The sequence below is a fragment of the Heterocephalus glaber genome, unplaced genomic scaffold, assembly GCF_053883595.1.
Source record: "Heterocephalus glaber isolate CG9 unplaced genomic scaffold, H.glaber_assembly_v1.0 deba00001523, whole genome shotgun sequence".
Taxonomy (NCBI): Eukaryota; Metazoa; Chordata; class Mammalia; order Rodentia; family Bathyergidae; genus Heterocephalus; species Heterocephalus glaber.
In genome coordinates, this window is record NW_028258327.1 from 29713358 (window position 1) to 29731035 (window position 17678).

At 35.5% G+C, this 17678-nt stretch overlaps 1 protein-coding gene across 13 annotated transcripts in view; it reads right to left on the reverse strand.

Moving 5' to 3' along the window:
• The window catches only part of Pkhd1 (PKHD1 ciliary IPT domain containing fibrocystin/polyductin), a 513180-nt gene that overhangs the window by 109249 nt on the left and 386253 nt on the right, over nt 1-17678 (reverse strand). The window contains exon 61 of one of the 13 annotated variants that reach the window (XM_087188169.1): nt 10417-10492. The exons of the other annotated variants lie outside the window; for them this stretch is intronic. Within the exon in view, the coding sequence (XP_087044295.1) occupies nt 10417-10492 (76 nt within the window). The remainder of the gene's footprint in view (nt 1-10416; nt 10493-17678) is intronic. 13 annotated transcript variants of the gene reach the window in all.

Consider the following 17678-nt stretch of genomic DNA (forward strand, 5'->3'; position numbering starts at 1 on the left):
TTTTTCCTTTTCCCTGCCCCTCCCACTACCCCTACCCCTTTGGACCTTTTCTTCCTATTTCAAATTATCAATTATTCATTTTAATCATTGGTACATTTTAGGTATACAATATAATGACATTCATCATTGGAAATTTGCACCTTTACATAATCTCTCTTGGTTCTTATTTTTCCCCCTTCCCCTGTCCTCTCTTCAACCCCTCCCTCCCTCCCTATTTACAAAAACTTTGTTTCCAGTTTCTCTTTTTCTCATATTAATTCCACTCCCTTCTTTCCTTTCCCCTACCCCTCCCACTTCCCCTTCCCCTTTGCCCCTTTTCTTCCTATTTCACATTACATTATTTTTTTTCTATTGTTGAAAGGCAATATTTTTCAAAAATCAAATGAATCTTTAAAAATAAAAAGGAAAGTTACTAAAGGCTAATTTAATGGAACATAGATTGTTTTTATAGGCTCTTTGGTCTTGTTTGGTGAAAACAATTTTTGCTTATATTATTTTACTGAGGTATTTTTACAAAGCCAACAAAAGGCTAAAATCTAGAACAATCTCAAGGATGGCTTGGCCCATGTATACCATCCATATAGTGTGGAGTTGAAATGATTTTCTTTTCACTTAATTTGACCACATCCTCCTTACAAGCCAGTGCTACTCTTAGTCCATACCTCCTCTAAGTGGAGGAACAAGGGATAGATCAGTTGTAACTATTCCAAGAGCACCACCAACTTCAGGAAGCTTTCAAATAATACAATGGTTTTGGTTTATTGATAGGCAAAGGTGAAAGAGGGGAGGTCATTGTCACCTCACAGTTAGGAAAAGCTGTGTAAGGTACCTCCTCAGCTTGGTATCAAATGTTAACTATAGCAGACTGTGCAGCTAATATCTGGCTATCCAGAAGGTCTTTTCCCTTCTCTTTTCTCCTAGTTATAGATCCTGGCCTTTGTCACAGATTTATTTATAATGAAGATCTGATCAACCATATTTTCCTATCCCTTCAGATCCAATGACTGATCCTGAAATGGGTATTATAGACAAGCATGAATCATCAATAGTTCCTCAAGGATAATACACAGACATTGGGAGAAAAATTGTTTATTCACCTGAGATTACTAAACTGGTGTTACTGAGGCAATACCTTCTCTACCACCTCTATATATAGGAAAAGTCTTTTGCCAATAGGAATAAATGAGGCCAAGAGTCACAAGGAGGAGAAATGAACAGAAAAGAGAGAGAAGGATGATAGAACTGAACACTTGACCCCAGTTCCTGGTGCTTTTCAAGGCCATGGTTCTTCTATACCTTCAATCCTATTAAGAACTGCCTAGACACGAGTCAGATATTGATGTGTTGCTTAAGCTTCTTAGACATGTGAATTGTTTCTGGCCCCAATTAATATTCTGAGTAAGTGATGAGCTAACAGGAAGGGCAAGGAAGGAAGTTCTAGGAAGAAAGGAACAGCACATGAATGACAGCATAAGGCAGCCTCACAGAAGAGAACACCCTAGTGATGAAAAAATTGAATCTGTTAAGAAAGAATGCCAAGAAAGAGAGGGGTGGGGAGGGAGGAGAAGAGAAGGGAAGGAAAGGGAAGGGAAGCAAAAAAGGAAAAGAAAAGAAAAAAAAGAAAAGAAAAGAAGGCCAGGGAGTAGACAAATGAGGCCAGGAAAAAAGATGTTTATTTACTTTGACTTTCACTGCCTTACTCTCAACAAAGTATTTCAGTACAGAAAACTATGGTGAAATAAAGCCTTGTTAAGTTCTTATTTTCTAATGGTAAAAAATGTCTGCCTCATCTCAGATCATTAATATTTTAATAGTAGCCTGGTCAAAACAAATTTTTTTAATATATCCTATGGTCCACCTTTTTTATTGGAATATAAGGCCTAAGTGTGAGTGGGCTGAGTAGTCTCTGTACTGAATAGACAGGAGCCCCTCTCCAGCGTCCTCACAATCATGCCATGTGAACTGTGGCTCACTTGTCCTACAAGCAAGTCTCGATCTCTCTCCTTCTCTGATTTTCCACTGTGTGCAATTTCCTGCATTCATCCAATGATGTGAGACATTCTCCTGTATTCTACAAATCATAAGCACACCTATTCTACGATAATTATTTCCTTTGGGACAGAAAAATAGGGAGGATGCTCTTTAGGCTTCAACTGAATCACAAAATAATCTCACTGATGTTTGCTGGTGAGGAATGTGAGTCTAGTCACTGTATCTTAAGAGTTAAAATTTCTAGAGGATACATAGAAATATGAGAAAAGCCTTTTCAAATTATCTACTTGAAATTTAGGCAATAAGGCTATTACTAGAAGGATTTGAAGCTGAGCACCGAGAGAAGATTATACTGCTATACCATGTCACAATCATTAAATAACATTTATTATCTGCCATCTGATCTATAGATAAATAGAGATGGTCCCAATGAAAGTGATGTATGATATTTCCAGCTTCTTTCACATAAAAGGGGAGCACTATAAATGGAGCTATAATTACATTAAAAAACATGTAAATGGAATTTGAAGTTGATAATGCAGTTCAATGTGATGATACATTGCAAACAAACTGCATCAAGAGAAACGTAAATACAAATCCAATGATCATATGTTTGGAGTTTATTTCCTATTTATGTTGTGAGGAATTATCATTTAAGTACTTACAATATGGCACGGGGGTTGTATTCTTTTTACTTAAGCTGTCCCAACATTTCATCACTTTATTCAATTCAGTGTATACCCCACACAAGCTCATAAAAACTCCAGTTATCTAGGATGACCACATACTAATATATTGACACAACATTTTCATAGAAATGTGGAAATGGCCAATTATAAGTACTTATACAATATGCAGACTCAACTTGAACATCAGTCAGATATTGCAGCTTCTGAAATTCGTTGTGTAGTATAATAGAGAATTGGTAAAACTAGAAGATAAATTCTGGTTTTCTACATCAAAAATAGATCATATTTTCCTATGTCAAAAAAACAATCACTTAGACCAGGTTTTCTCACCCTTGGAACTATTGACCTTTGGGCTGGAGAATTTCCTGTTGAAAGGCTATATTCTGCACTGTAGGATGTTTACAGTTTTACTGAACTCTACCTGATACCAGCAGCACTCTTTCCAGTTGTGTTATAATGGGTATCTAGAAGTACCCCCAAGTGCACTCATAGGTGGGGCTTTCTGGAGGTGGCTGGATCTAGTGTGTGTGAATGTGGATTAAGGGTGTGATTCTGGGATTAAAAGTGTGTGGTACCGGATTAGTCCACTAATTTGTTTATCATAGTTCTGGGTGTGGGTAATAGGAAACCCCAACCTGGGTACGGGTGGCATCACCCAAATCTTGCAGCCTGGATGGGATAAAAGTGAAAGGAAGGCTTGCTGCTGCTGTTCACTGCTACTTACTGCCTTTTGCCTTCCCTCCCAAGAACTGTTTCTCCTCTGCCATGCCCTTCTGTCATGCCACCTTGCCTTGGAACCAGCTGATATGGATTGAAATCTCTGCAAACTATGAGCTGCAAATAAACCTTTCCTCCTTTAACTTTGGTTGTCAGGTATTTTGTCCCAGAAACAAGAAAATAACTAAGACAAGTTGCAACAAACACAAATGTCCTCAGATATTGCAACCACCTAGGGGGAAAATTAATCTCTGATATCTCCCTCATCCTAAGAATCACTGACTTAGAGGTGTCTTATGAGAATGAGAAGTGATTATGTGTTACTTTTTTTATAAATTACAAATTACTTTGCAGATATTATCTCTTTAATAGAGCTAATATTCTAATCTTTTAACTGGGAAATTGTATTATAAAAATATTGCTTTCTTTTAGCAAAAATGTAGTTGTATTTTTTAAAAAATTCAACAACAAAAGCAAGGTCTATCAGCTCTTCAAAACCAAGATCATTCTTTATTCACATTTCAAACCTCAGAGTTTAGTACAATTCCTGACACACAACTCATCTACATGAATCTCTGGTGAATGAAAGTCTTAAAAGAGATTTTACTGTGTTTGTTTTAAAAAATTCTTTAATGTTCCTCATGAATCACATGTATTTGGCATCCCCAACATTAAGAAACTTTCAAATGTATGTGCATGGAATGGGGGAATTGCTAAAGGAACATCCTTAATCAATTCTATTATAAGCTTTAATTTTAGATCTTATATTAAATATTTTCAGAATTTTCAGATTTCTACTAATACCAGAGTAATCCACCTTACCATGATGGATCACTGAGACAGAACTGCTAATTCATCTCTCTTATCCACTCTTACAAACCTCCATTCACTCTTTCAGAGCTTTAAACATGAAAAGGAAATCATATCATTCTCCACTACAAGTAGAATAAAAATCTTGTTTTCTAAAAATGTCCTACAAGACTTCTCAGGATTTGGCCCAATCCAGTTGCTTGCTCTTACTATAGGCTGCTTAGTGCTCCTCCACCCTCATTCCTTCCTTTCACCCTTCTTACCTCCATGCTCAGCCTCTTCCCACCTTGGAGCTCCCTCAAAAACTTCACACTTGGCCTGGAAAGCTTCTTTTTCCATATGTTAAGTGACCAATTATTATTCAATTTTATTCTCAGTGTATCACTTCTGAAAGCAACCTTATTCTACTGCCACCACCATCAGCATCCTTAATTATACTATACTACGGTGCTCCCATGTTTCTTATTTATAAATATACATTCACACATGCACACACAATTTGTCTTTTTGCCTTCTTTCCCTAATAGGGATTAAGTAATTTTTGTATATGAAGTACATGGAAGCAAACATAGCCATTTTAGGCTATAAAGAAGAAAATTTACAGGATGGCAAAGATCTGAGGGTCTAGAGGCTGAAGAGGACCAACTTTCAAATCACACATTTTCCATTAGTGCAAAACATTGGTCTGCCTTCTCCTCTGGATGGGGGGGCCTTCACAGTCTTTGTCACAGATTATGTTTTCCTTAAAGTACCTCAGAACCAAGCAAATATGCACACAATGATAACTTGTGCTCCCAGGGGCTACTTCTCCTTTTGTCCCCTCTTCTTTTGGTGACAAATAGTAAAATGCTATGCATTGCTCATCTACTTACAAACACTTCCAAACAAAGGCTTTCCTTTCTTAAATGCCACATAGTCTTCCAAATTTTCACTTTAGTGTACTCTCATTCACTCTTCCATACCAGTCCCATTTACTATATTGTTTGGCTTATCCTTTTATTCCAGATAACTTTCAATTTTAACTCCAGCTGCAATCAATCTCTCAAATTCTAATCCCAGAGGTACCAACCACTGAATATCTGTGTATCTCCTCTCTCTCGTATAGTAGGCACCCAAATCTTACTAAAGGCAAAAAGAAGAAATTATCCTCTTTTTTCTTATTTCCCAGTATCTGGTGTTAGAACCCCTCTTCCTCAGGATCTCTTGCCTATGCACAATGGAGTCACTGTTGACTTCTTCTCCACAGAGCTCAAAGTCAGGAGTAATTAAACTCTATTTCCTTTCTTTTATTTCTTTGGTCTATACCATCCTCTCCACCCTGGTTGTCATTAATCTCCTCCAGATCAATGCACTTCCTCTAAATCTAAACAATTGAAACAGTGTTCCAGTAAGTCTCTCCATTTGGTCCATGTTCCAACCTATTTTTCATCCTGTTTCCTGCTGCTTGTCTAATCTTTCTGAAGGCCAGCTTCCTACCTACAGGGTCCTCCGCTGAAAGCTTTAAGGCCTCCTCAATGGTTACTGAATTAAACTGAAGTACTATTAGTACTTTAGTCTTTCCAAAAATATGACGCACAATAAAAAACTATGGTGATTGTTTAATTTTCAAAAAATTTTTTACAATAAAAGACACAGTGTTTTTAATCTGCCTCAAAATACTACCCCTCATATTGAACACTTATTCCATCACCCTTGCTACATTCAGAAGCAGTTCTGGAGAGCCTTTTTCATGAGTATTTTTAGCTCCCCTGTCCTGGCTGCCTTCATGTCCTATATCAGTTCAAAACATTCATCTTTTATGGTTATTTTGACTTTTGTGAAGAGCCAGAAGTTGCACAAATGAGGTGGATGAGGCAGGTTTATGAGTCTGCCTTTCCACTGCATGGCACTGGGCTGTAGTAGTCACTGTAATTTTCAACATATCTCATAGACATTCATGAAAGACCACTTCCAGAACTGCTTCAGAAAGTGGCAAGAATTATGAGATAAGTATTCTCAAAGCAAAGGAGACCATTTTGAGGGGGAAGGATAATTAAAGAAAATAATTAAGACTGTGTGTTGTGTACATGTACTAACTCCCCATGATAAATATAACCACTATGTACTGCAAATATGCACTGAGAAATAAAAACATTTACTGTAATAAAGTTTTAAAAATTTAAACATTCATTGCATAGATTGATCATATGATATATGTCTCCATTCTCTCTTTCTGTTCAACTGATTTTTCATACTATGAAAGTACCACACATCTTGTAATATGACTTCATTCTTCATGCCTGTCTTAAAGTGGAAGGCCCTCTCTCCTCTTGCCAAAATTCATGTACATAGGCCAAAAAAATGCTTTTAGGGTGTTGTTTATATATTTGTAGGTTCTTGTGTTACATTGTTGCATAAAAGAGTCAGCTCCTAGCATTATTGGTCCTACTAAATTGTTAACTGCTTGAGATTCAAGAAAAAACCCTCACTTATATGTAAATTCTCTAGAGAGCTTAAGGGTCCTAGGCATCAAAGGAAGAAAAAAAAATATATGGGCATTGATTTAAAAATACCTGTACACCCGGGGATTTAGCTCAATGGTTCCACCGCCTGCCTCACAAGTGCAAGGTCCCGAGTTTGATCCCCTGTACCAAAAAAACCCCACCAAACTATCACACCTTCTTTAGCCAGGGATTTAGCTCAGTGGTTCCGGTGCCTGCCTTGCAAGCACAAGGTCCCGAGTTTGATCCCTGGTGCCAAAAAAAAAAAAAGTTAAAAAGACCTGTACACAACTCCTGGCTTTACAACTCGATATATAATCCTGAACATAATCCTTAAACTCTATGAACTTCAGTTTCATCCTGTTTAGAATGATGAAAATGTGGTTTATTTACATGTTATTGTAAAAAATATAAAGAACCTAACATAGTGTTTGGTGGATAAGAGATACTCAGGAAATGGAAGCTACTGTAATAGTTGGAACTTTGATTGTATTATAATAAACAATCTATATATATTAGTTAAATTAAACTAAAATTAGCATAATAAATCTTTCCTGCCTTCCAAGAGGTTATAATCTAATCAGGGAAAGGAGTCACCACCACATGCTAACATCATTAGCCATTTTAAGCAAAATGTAATATGAATGAATGAGATCACCAGTAAATTTCAGATTGTGTGAGAGAAAATATTCTTCCCTCTGGGAGAAGATAGTATCCTCCTGAATGACACATAGCCTCTACAAATTCTTGAAACATGGAACAGCAACAGGAATGGGCCTATGGTGAACAGTAAAGGGTTACTCATTTGTTTTTTTCTTAAAAGAAATAAAATGAAATTCAGTTTAAATGAGCCATTAATCATTTGTTTACTTCACTAATTACTTTGCTGATGTCTTTTTAAATTACCTTTTTATTAAAAGAACTCTAATATGGGGATGGATACTGCCTTGAGAAGGAGACTAAAAGCCTGGTATGAACTGCTCCTCAGCCTTTTGGTTAAGATCAAGTGTAAAGTCTAGCCTAACATGTTATATGATATACGACATTTACTTTTAAGACCTCTATAATATCAGTTGTAACATAGGAAACATAGGTGTTTTTTCTACAGGAAATGTCTAGGAAAGAGTGAGGTTATCAACCCCATTTTACTAGTAGTTCAAAGGGAGTTCATAGGGTACGTTTGCTCTCCCTGTCATAAACAGTGTTCAACCCATTGCACAACTCAGCCCCTGTACAAATGGTCCTGTCTGGAGGCTGTAATGTGAGCAGTCAGGCCTTCTATTTACAAGTTACAGAACAGTGCTAGTTTATATCCAGAAACTCAGGATGGAAGAACAACCCAGGATAAGCAGAACAGTTTTGAGAGGAAACAGGAAAATTAATTGTTGAGAATTTCAAAAAATGTTGTCATACCTACCTCCCAAACTGGAAGTTAAAAGGTAAATAGCTATTTAACAAAAAACAGTTGATGGTGAGGTTTTATTTTTGGTCGTGTGTGCGCTCAAGAATTATTTAGGCTACTTTGGCAGAGTCAGGCCAAAGAGAAAGTAGAAGGGGAGGAGGCAGATTGTAAAAAAGAAATAAGAAGTATCATGTACATGTACCAACTTCCCATGATGAATGTGGTCATCATTTACTACAAACATGTACCAATACACTAAATAAATTAATAAAAGAATTAGTAAGGATATTTCCCTTTTCTTGTTCACCCCTCAAATGGAAAAAGAGAGCAAATACTCTAAATGATCAATGTGAGCCTTCCAAATACTTGGTACTACGTGGTGTGTTTAATCTTGGCATCCTGGAATAACTGTGCACGTTAGTTAGTCTGAATAACGGTCTCAAGATATCCATTCCTAACCACTAGTACTTACGTATGTTATCTTATATCCTTCTATGGAAAAAGAGACTTTGTGAATGTGACTAAATTAAGGATTTTGAGATGCAAGAGTATCTTGAATCACCCAGGTGGGCCCTGAATGTAGCCAGTGTCCTTAGGAGAAGGAGGTTAAGAAATTTGACTGCAGAAAAAGAGTGGAAATATGACAGCAGGGACAGAGATAAGAATGACACTGTGATCATACTGATAACAAGGGGGCAAACTGAATGTAGCAAAAAGTTCCTATCATGTAGTGAAAAAATTAAGATAGCTACCCCCCAGCTGTGATACTGTAGGAAGAAGGGTGTCAGGGAAAAAAATACATCATGTCCTATGGCTGAGTTCTTTTTGGTTGAGGCCTTTATCAAAAAAATAAAAAGTTGAGTAGCCCAGGAGTAAGAGGAAGAAGTTCCAGGCTCATCAGGCTGCTGGAAAAGAGAGAGGCTTCTTGTGACCTACATATATTCCAGCCTGAGTTAGATCCCCCTCCCCAGAAAGGTCAAGGTGCTGAGGCAGTTGACACAACTGGCTTTCCCGCTGGTGGTGATTTGCACAGCAGTGTGGGAGGATGTGTAGTCACCCGTCTGGAGAAGCATCTGGATTTCTTTTAACCAGGACTGAACAATTGGCCCTGGTTTTGAAAAATCTTTCTGTTGCTGTTGCTATTCTCGTGTCCAAGGAAATGGAGAACCATGTGGGTGCTCAGCTATTGAGAGCTTACTCCTATTTTGGAGATGTGACTCAAGATGTCTTTCAAAAGAGAATCTTCCCATATATCCCACTGTTTCCATACTTCATTGGGAGAAATGGAGATAAAGAGAGAGAAAAAAGAAAATACAAAGAAGAAAAAAATAAGTATGGGGGAAAGAAAGTCCAAGAAAGAAAGAAAGACAGAGGCCATCAAGTGCTTGTGCGTGACTCTCTTTCATATGGAATTAATGGTGGTTTAATGGGGTATGAAAGGATGTTTTACTGGAAACAATGAGGAACAATTGTCTAGCTCACGTTTCATTTCACAGGTCATTATTGCATTAAGAAGTAAATCGACCAAGTCCGGTAAATAACAGTCTGTCTATTGCCGAGAGCTTCAAACCAACAATTTTAGCCATCACAAACTAATATTGCTGTCATTTTAACCCTTGCAGTGTTGTGCTAGGGGGCTAAACAATTACAGTCTTCACCCAGTTCTAGCAGGTGAGTATAATTCATTACCCCTCTAGTTCCTTCTTTTGCAAAACCCAGGAGGCCATATTTTTAGCATTGTTGTTTTGTTGATGAGCCAGCCTTAGCCAAATGTAGATCTGGTGGCCTTGAAAAACAACCCCCATTTGAATGAGTGCTGCAGGCATCTTTAAACAGACTGCTTTCTCTGCAAAATTAATTGCTGCAAAATGCGATGCTGTCTTATCTAAGCTCTTGCAAGCTCATACTCAGCTATTTGGGTGGGCCATAGATGTGTTTGAGGGATCCAGAGAAAATGAGCTTTTGTCTTTTAGTATAGAAGTTCACATTTGTGTCACTAAGCATCATCAGGCACTGGACATTCGGAAGTTCCTAATGCTTACATTCTGATTCCATTAACTCGGGGCAATTGGTAGGTGAAGCAAATGCTGGCTATATTTTGAACCAATAGCATAGTAGATAAACATATTAAGGATAAGTTATAATAAACTATCATATTTTAAAATTTAAATAGTAAAACACATATTGTAAATACATATCAAAATAAAATCTTACTTCAACTTGTGACAAATGAAACAAAGGTCAGGTTAAGATTAATAATATTAAATAATCATGTCAAGTACAACTAGCATTACTGATAAGTTTTCCATCAAAACTTGATGTTTACCCTGCAGAGTTCATATGGACTCTTCCACATTTCCATAGTGCCTCTGAAACAAGATAAATGAAGTCTAACTTCTTTCCTGAAAGAGAAAAAATCTTGCAGAGATAGCATCAGCATTGAAATTTTATATTATTTCACCTTGGACAACTAAAACAAAGGCCATACAAAAACCTAGCATGTTTATTTCCTACATTTGAATACGTGAATATGGCAAAGACTTTGCCAACATGATTAAGGTCATAGATCTTAATATGGACAGATGATCCTGGATTATGAATGTTTAGAAACAGAGAGCTTTTGTTGGCTGGAATCAAAGAGGTGTAGGAGAGAAGGTAAGAGAGATTCGAGGCATAAGAACACACTTCTCTGACACGTACTTTGAGTATGAAGACAGCCCCAAGTCAGGGAATGCAGGCAAGCCTAAAGCTGAGCACAAATTCTGGCCTACACTGAGCTAGAAAATTGGTCTCAGTCCTATAACTGAACCTCCCCAAGAACCTTAGTGAGATATGAAGTGGATTCAGCCCCAGAAATTGCAGAAAGGAATACATTTTTGCCAACAACTTTCAGGTATGGGAAAAATGAAATCAGGGAAGCCCATCATACTTGCGATCTACTAACATATGAGACAACACATAGTGTCATTTCAAGCCACTAAATGATGAATAATTTGTTATAGCATCAACAGAACACTAGTACAAGAACAAACTAAGGTATGATACTCAAATGTTCAAGTTCCCCTCTCAAGCAGAGCCATGATGAAAGGTATTAGTGATGGCAACAGAAAACAGTCATTAAGAGTTTCTTAGTCCTTATGCCATGCTAGGTATTAGACTTACTCTTTTACATGAATTCTGCCTATAAAGCTATAAGACTCTAAGATCTGTCCTCTTGGCCCTAATATGTTTAAATAGAGAGACAGAATATGGCCTATCTATATGGATATTCTGGTTTCTATGTGGGCAATGCTCAACGAAAGTTATATCCAAGGAACATCACCCAAAAGGATTATTTTCCATAGCCATATTTAAAAAATAGCTTCAACTCTCATTCTCCATGGCAATTACTCTCAGGAACTTACAGTCAATTTTTATTAATATGTCTCCTATAATAGAGCTAGACAAATTGGAACTGGATTCCACTGAGGGCCCTTAATTCTGTAGTAGAAAGATTGGCTGTAGATCTAGGACAATATCTTTTCTTTAGTGTCCCCTTCCTTGACATGCTTTACATAATAACTAACTCTTTCTTTCAGTTTTCCTATTGGTCAAATCAATGAGTTATAGTATTAATACAATAATAAGTAATGCATATACATGATTTCTTTTAAACAGCAACATCTCAAATTGTGCCTCTGAGCAATTATACTGAAAGATCTTTTTCTTTCTCATTGTATATGTTTTACTATCTAATTCATCCAACAAAATCTTTAGGATAATTTCTCAAAAGTAAAGAGCTGAGAAAGAAATACAGGCTTCTTTTTTTGGTAGAGGAGCAATACTGAGATTGAACCCAGGGCTTTGTGCATGTTAGACAAGCATTCTACCACTAAGGCTACATTCCCCAGCCCTTTTTCTTCTCTTTTCTTTTCTTCTTCTCTTTTTTTTTACTTGTTTGTTTTCTATTTTTAAGACAGGATCTCATGAAATTTCCCAGGCTAATCTTAAATTTTTATAATCCTCCTGATCCAACCTCACGAACAATTGGGATTATGAGCAATCAAGAAGCATTTTTGTATATATACCAACTCCTGGAATAAATGCGTTCATTATGTATTGTAAACATGTATTAGTAAAACAAATAAGTGTTTAAATTAGTAGGAAAACTTCTCAGGTACTTTTTTCCATTAAAATGCACACACATACACACACAAATGGACAAATAGTCATGCGTCCATTTGTCTTAGTTATAAAATACGCTATTTAAATCTTTCAATATTACTGTGCCAAAATAATAAGAGTATCAATTAAGGATTCCTCCATTTTAAAAATTTTAAGACTAAGAATACAGTTAACTATTCAACAAAGTCTTAAAAATAATACAGAAAAGAAGGGAGAAAGGAAGCAAATGTAACTGCAAAAGAGAAAGAAACCAAGAATATTATCACAAAAATGATGTGTAATTTCATTTACATACAGGCATTTTTAAAATAAGCCTCTTTTTGTGGAACACTGATATTACTGCTTCTAATTCAATAAAACTTATAAATGTGAATAAGCCTTCTCATAAAGAATTACTAACATGGATAGTAAAATTCCATTTCAGAAAAACCTGGTGCTTTGTTCATAGGACTGAGTACTTCAATAGTAGCTGCTAGTAATGGCAGATGATCCAAGGCTACAAAAGCACCTTTCTTTGATTGTCTGAATTGGATGCCCAGAACCAATCAGGTAACCTCCAGAAGAATTCTTGGTGACTAGTTTCTACTGCTAAGAACCTAAGTTGCATCTGATGACCACTTACTAATAGAAATGGAATTTAACAGGAATGAATGGAGTCTAGTCCACAGGTTAAAAACATAAATAAATTCTCTAATATGTATTCTTCTAGAACAAGGGAAGAAATGTACCCACATGGTAGCTGCAGGTATGGGTAGCCATTTAGCTGATAAAATGTGTACATAGAGGAACAAAATTTTAAATTATATGTCCTTTTAAATAATTATAATTTAAAATGTAAAACATCATAGAGTTATTAGAACATCTTTAGGTATCTTTGAAATAACTTATGAATGTAAATCTTCTTCAAAGATAAGGTTTATGAAATCTAGATACAGAGAAAATATTTCTTATGAAAATGTATTTATGAATTGCTCTATTCTATACCTATAAAATAGATAAAAATTTTCATATTATGAGAAAGAATATAAAATACAGTATATCAATTTGCATGTTTCATTTTAAAATAATATTTTGTACATATTGAGATAAATAGCATATACTATTAAATTTAATTTTATCTGCTTCTTTTCACATTATTAATTTCTTTAAACCTAAGCACCAGAAAACTTAAATTTTATTCATGACATGCATTATATTTCTACTGAATAATGCTGCTCTGAAGGTAATACTCAGTTCTTATTTCTACTCTTTGGAGAAATGATAGACAAATTAATTCTGTTTTTTAAAAAAATTATTCTATCAATATATCAATTTCCAGGTTACTTTCAATGATTAAATTCAAATTATCATCAACTAGCATTTGTTTTTACATCAAACATGAGCAAGTCCTTCATGATTTTTAAAAAAATATTCACAAAAAACCTACCAAAACAATAAAGGCAGAATGAGGGAAACATTGACAAATTATGTATCTGATGAAAGATTTCACATCTGTAACACGTATTTTAGAGAACGCTCAAAACTCAACAACAAAAAAACCCAATTCAAAAATTGGCAAGAATTTTCAATAAACATTTCTCCAAAGAAGGTATACAAATGGCCATAATCACATGAAGAAACAATCAACATTATGAATCATTAGGTAAATCAAATAAAAATTACAATGAGATACTATTTCACACTCACTAAGACTGCTACTCAGAAAAGAGGGGAGAGAAAGAAAGAGAGAGAGAGGAGAGAGGAGAGAGGGAGTGGGGAAGAAGGAAGGGAGGAAGGAAGGAAGGAAGGGAGGGAAGAAGAAAGGCAGGCAGGCAAGCGTTTGGACAAATTGGAAGCAATGTGCATTGTTAGCTCGAATGTAAAATGTTTACAGCTATGTGGAAAAGAACACACTATTTCTTCAAAAAGTGAAAAATAGATTTACCGTATGATCTATATGGGTATATAACTATATACCCAAAACAATTACAAGTAAAATCTCTTAGAGATTTTTTAAGTCTATGTTCACAAAAGAATTATTCAAAATATCTACAATGTGGAAATGACTTCAAGGTCCATGGACAGATGAATGAATGAGTAAAATGTGGTACATCCATGCAATAGAATGTTATTTAGCTTTAAGAGGGAAAGCAATTCTGTAATATACTACTACTTAGAAGAACCTTAAAAATAATATTCTAACTGAAATAAGCCACTCACAAAAAAGACTCCGTATCATCCTACTTATGGGCTGGGGATTTAGCTCAGTGGTTCCGCCGCCTGCTCCGCAAGCACAAGGACCTGAGTTCGATCCCCGGTACCAAAAAAAAAAAAAACCCCAAAAACAAAAAAAAACACATGATCCTATTTATGTAAGGTACTTAAGGTAGTCAAAATCACAGAGATATAAAGTAGAATGGTAGCTGTCAGGGACGAAGGTAAAGGGGGAATGGAGAGTTATTGTTTCAAGGGTACAGAGCTTCAATTTACTAGCTGAAGAGATTACAGAGATGAATGGAGTGATGGTTGCACAACATTATGAGTATATTTAATATCACTGAACATGAATGTATTTAATATCACTGAACTATACACTTAAAATAGTTAAAATGGTAAATTTTACATTATATGCATTTTACCAAAAGTTTTAAAAAACCAATCTAAAATATGAAAAACTACCTACAATATTGGTGAAAATCAGTATAAAAATACCTCAAAGGGCTAAACATAGAAATAGCATGTGACCCAGCTTTACCACTTTCAGGCATATTCCTGAGACAACTAAAGACTGCATACTATAGTGACACATGCATATTCATGTCTATAGCACTGCAATTCACAAGAGCTATGCTGTAGAAACAGCCCAGATGCCCATCAACAGGGGAATAAAGAATATATATATATATATATATATATATATAGTCATATTACTTCCAGTAAAATGAATGGAACTAGAAACTATTGTGTTAAAATTAGTCAGACTTAGATAGTTAAATATCATGTATTTTTTCTTATGTGAGAAACCTAAAAAAATACACACAGACAGGAGAGATAACAAGAAAACAGGAGACAGACTTTTAGAGATGAAGAAAAGAGTCAGCAAGAGAAGGGAAGAACAGGAGAAGAGGGAAATAGGACTGAAATTGATTAAAATATGTTAAATGCATGTACTAACTTCCCAAAACAAACCACACCATTGTATATTAACATGCACTAATTACAATATAATTAAAATTAAAGAACTAAAGATAACATGTCGTGTATTGACTAACAGGAGGGATTCAGGATGGCTATGACTGAAGGAGGTTTACTGGTCATTTGTAAAATCACTATTTTACTGTCTATGTGAAATGATATAGTATAGAAAGAATTAGATTTTGTCAGGCTAGAAGGCAAACTAGGTCACAGGATAAAAGTCACAGTAGGAAGATTCCAGCCATTAAAATTATTCAAAACATACTAGGCAGCCTTGCAAGTAAATGAATTCCCACTTTCTGAGAAAATTGAAGACAGAAGCTATATATGCATTGAATGGGGACTGGAACTGATTGATCTTCAAGGGACCACCTAAATCAACGATGCGATGCTGTAATCATAATTTCTTTCCAACTGGCATGCATTCCTGTTGACTTAGGGATTAATATGAGGTAATATTTCCACAATTTTTTTCTGAAGTACACTAATTCTAAGAGATATTAATGTGTAGTGTGAAAATGTACTCAAAAAGCTTAAAAAATACTGAATAACATAAAAGTAAATATTTTTACTTACTTTTATTTTTATTTAATTGAACTTAGAATCTTTAATATTTTTCTTTATACAGAGAATCTCCAAATATCACATAGAGTTTTCAAACTTTATTTACCCATAGACTGTATATTTTACAATCTCCTGAGTTTTATGAGTGGGGAATTTTCTTTGAAAATGCCAAAAATATTATGCATTCATTGAATCTATTCAATACACTTTACACTTTTTTACTTTTTCACACATTTATTCACTTATTTACTCATTCAATAAACATTTACTGCATATTTATTATATTCTAGGGATTTTGCCAAAAACTTAAAAATACTTGCCTCCAAGGTAGTTATAGTCTGAATGAGAAGGCAAATTTGAGCAATGATGGCAGAAAACCATGACAAATGGGAGTGGAGTGACAGAAAGGTAAAGGAGGGTCACCAGGATACAGAGGTCTACCCTGTTTGTGGAAGCCAGCAAGCATTTCACCAAGGCAGGTGCTATGCTGCATCACAGAAGACACAAACCTACCTCTCCTACTTCTAAATACACTGTATTTCCCTAACTTTTTGTATATGCCTTTTCACAGCTTTACCTACAGGTCTAAGTTCATGGAAAATTCAATCTCCTTTCCGGTAACTTTGTCCCCATCCCCACCTCTATGCCATCTCAGTATATTCCATGGGACGTTCATATAAACTGCATTCCCCTAGTCCTGGTCTAGCAGTCTCCCCACACACATGAGGACAGGAATGTCTCTTATTCACATTGGCAGCCCTGCTGGATAGTCTAACAGTGCATAGCACCTTGCTTTTACTGGGTACTTGAAAACTATTGTCTACTTTGAAAAATAAACCTATATCAACTCATTGATTGAAAAGGGGGAGCTACAAAACTACGGCCACAATAAAATTTTGATCTCATGACCAGCATGACTAGTCCATTGTTATCACAGATCCAATATAGTATGTTTATTTTGTACACGGAGAAATGGCTCTATGTAAGTACATATTTATATTGCACACATGAAGAAAAGAAAATAAATCAGGCTTTATGTGGTTGTTTTTTAATTAATTTTATTGGTACATTTAAGGTGTACAATATAATGACATTCATCATTGGAAATTCGCACCTTTACATAATCCATCTTGGTTCTTATTTTTTCCCCATTCCCCTGCCCTCCCTTTGACTCCTCCATCCCTCCCTATCTACAAAGACTTTGTTTCCTTTTTTTTTCTCTTATTAATTCCATTCCCTTCTTTCTTTTCCCCTCCCCTTCCCACTTCCATTCCGCCTTTGCACCTTTTCTTCCTATTTCACATTATCTATTATACCTTTTAGTCCTTGTTTACACTTTCAGTTTCTCACACTAGAGAAACTATTCGGTATTTACACATGTGTGTCCTATTTATTTCACTTAAGAGTATCTCCTCAATGTGCATCCATTAACATTGTCTTTCAAAAGTGCTAAAGTAATTGATAATTACTTTTAAAATCTAAAAATCTATTTGCTACCAAGTAAAGTGGAAATATATGAATTATGTAGTTAATTATATCTCTGTACAGAGTTGCACCAGATGATTCAGATCACATGATAATTATGTAGAAGTGGTTACAAACCCAAGATTTGGAGTCAGACAAAAACAGATTTAATTTTGGTTCTGCACATTCTAGTTATGGGACCATAAAAAATTAGCTAACTTC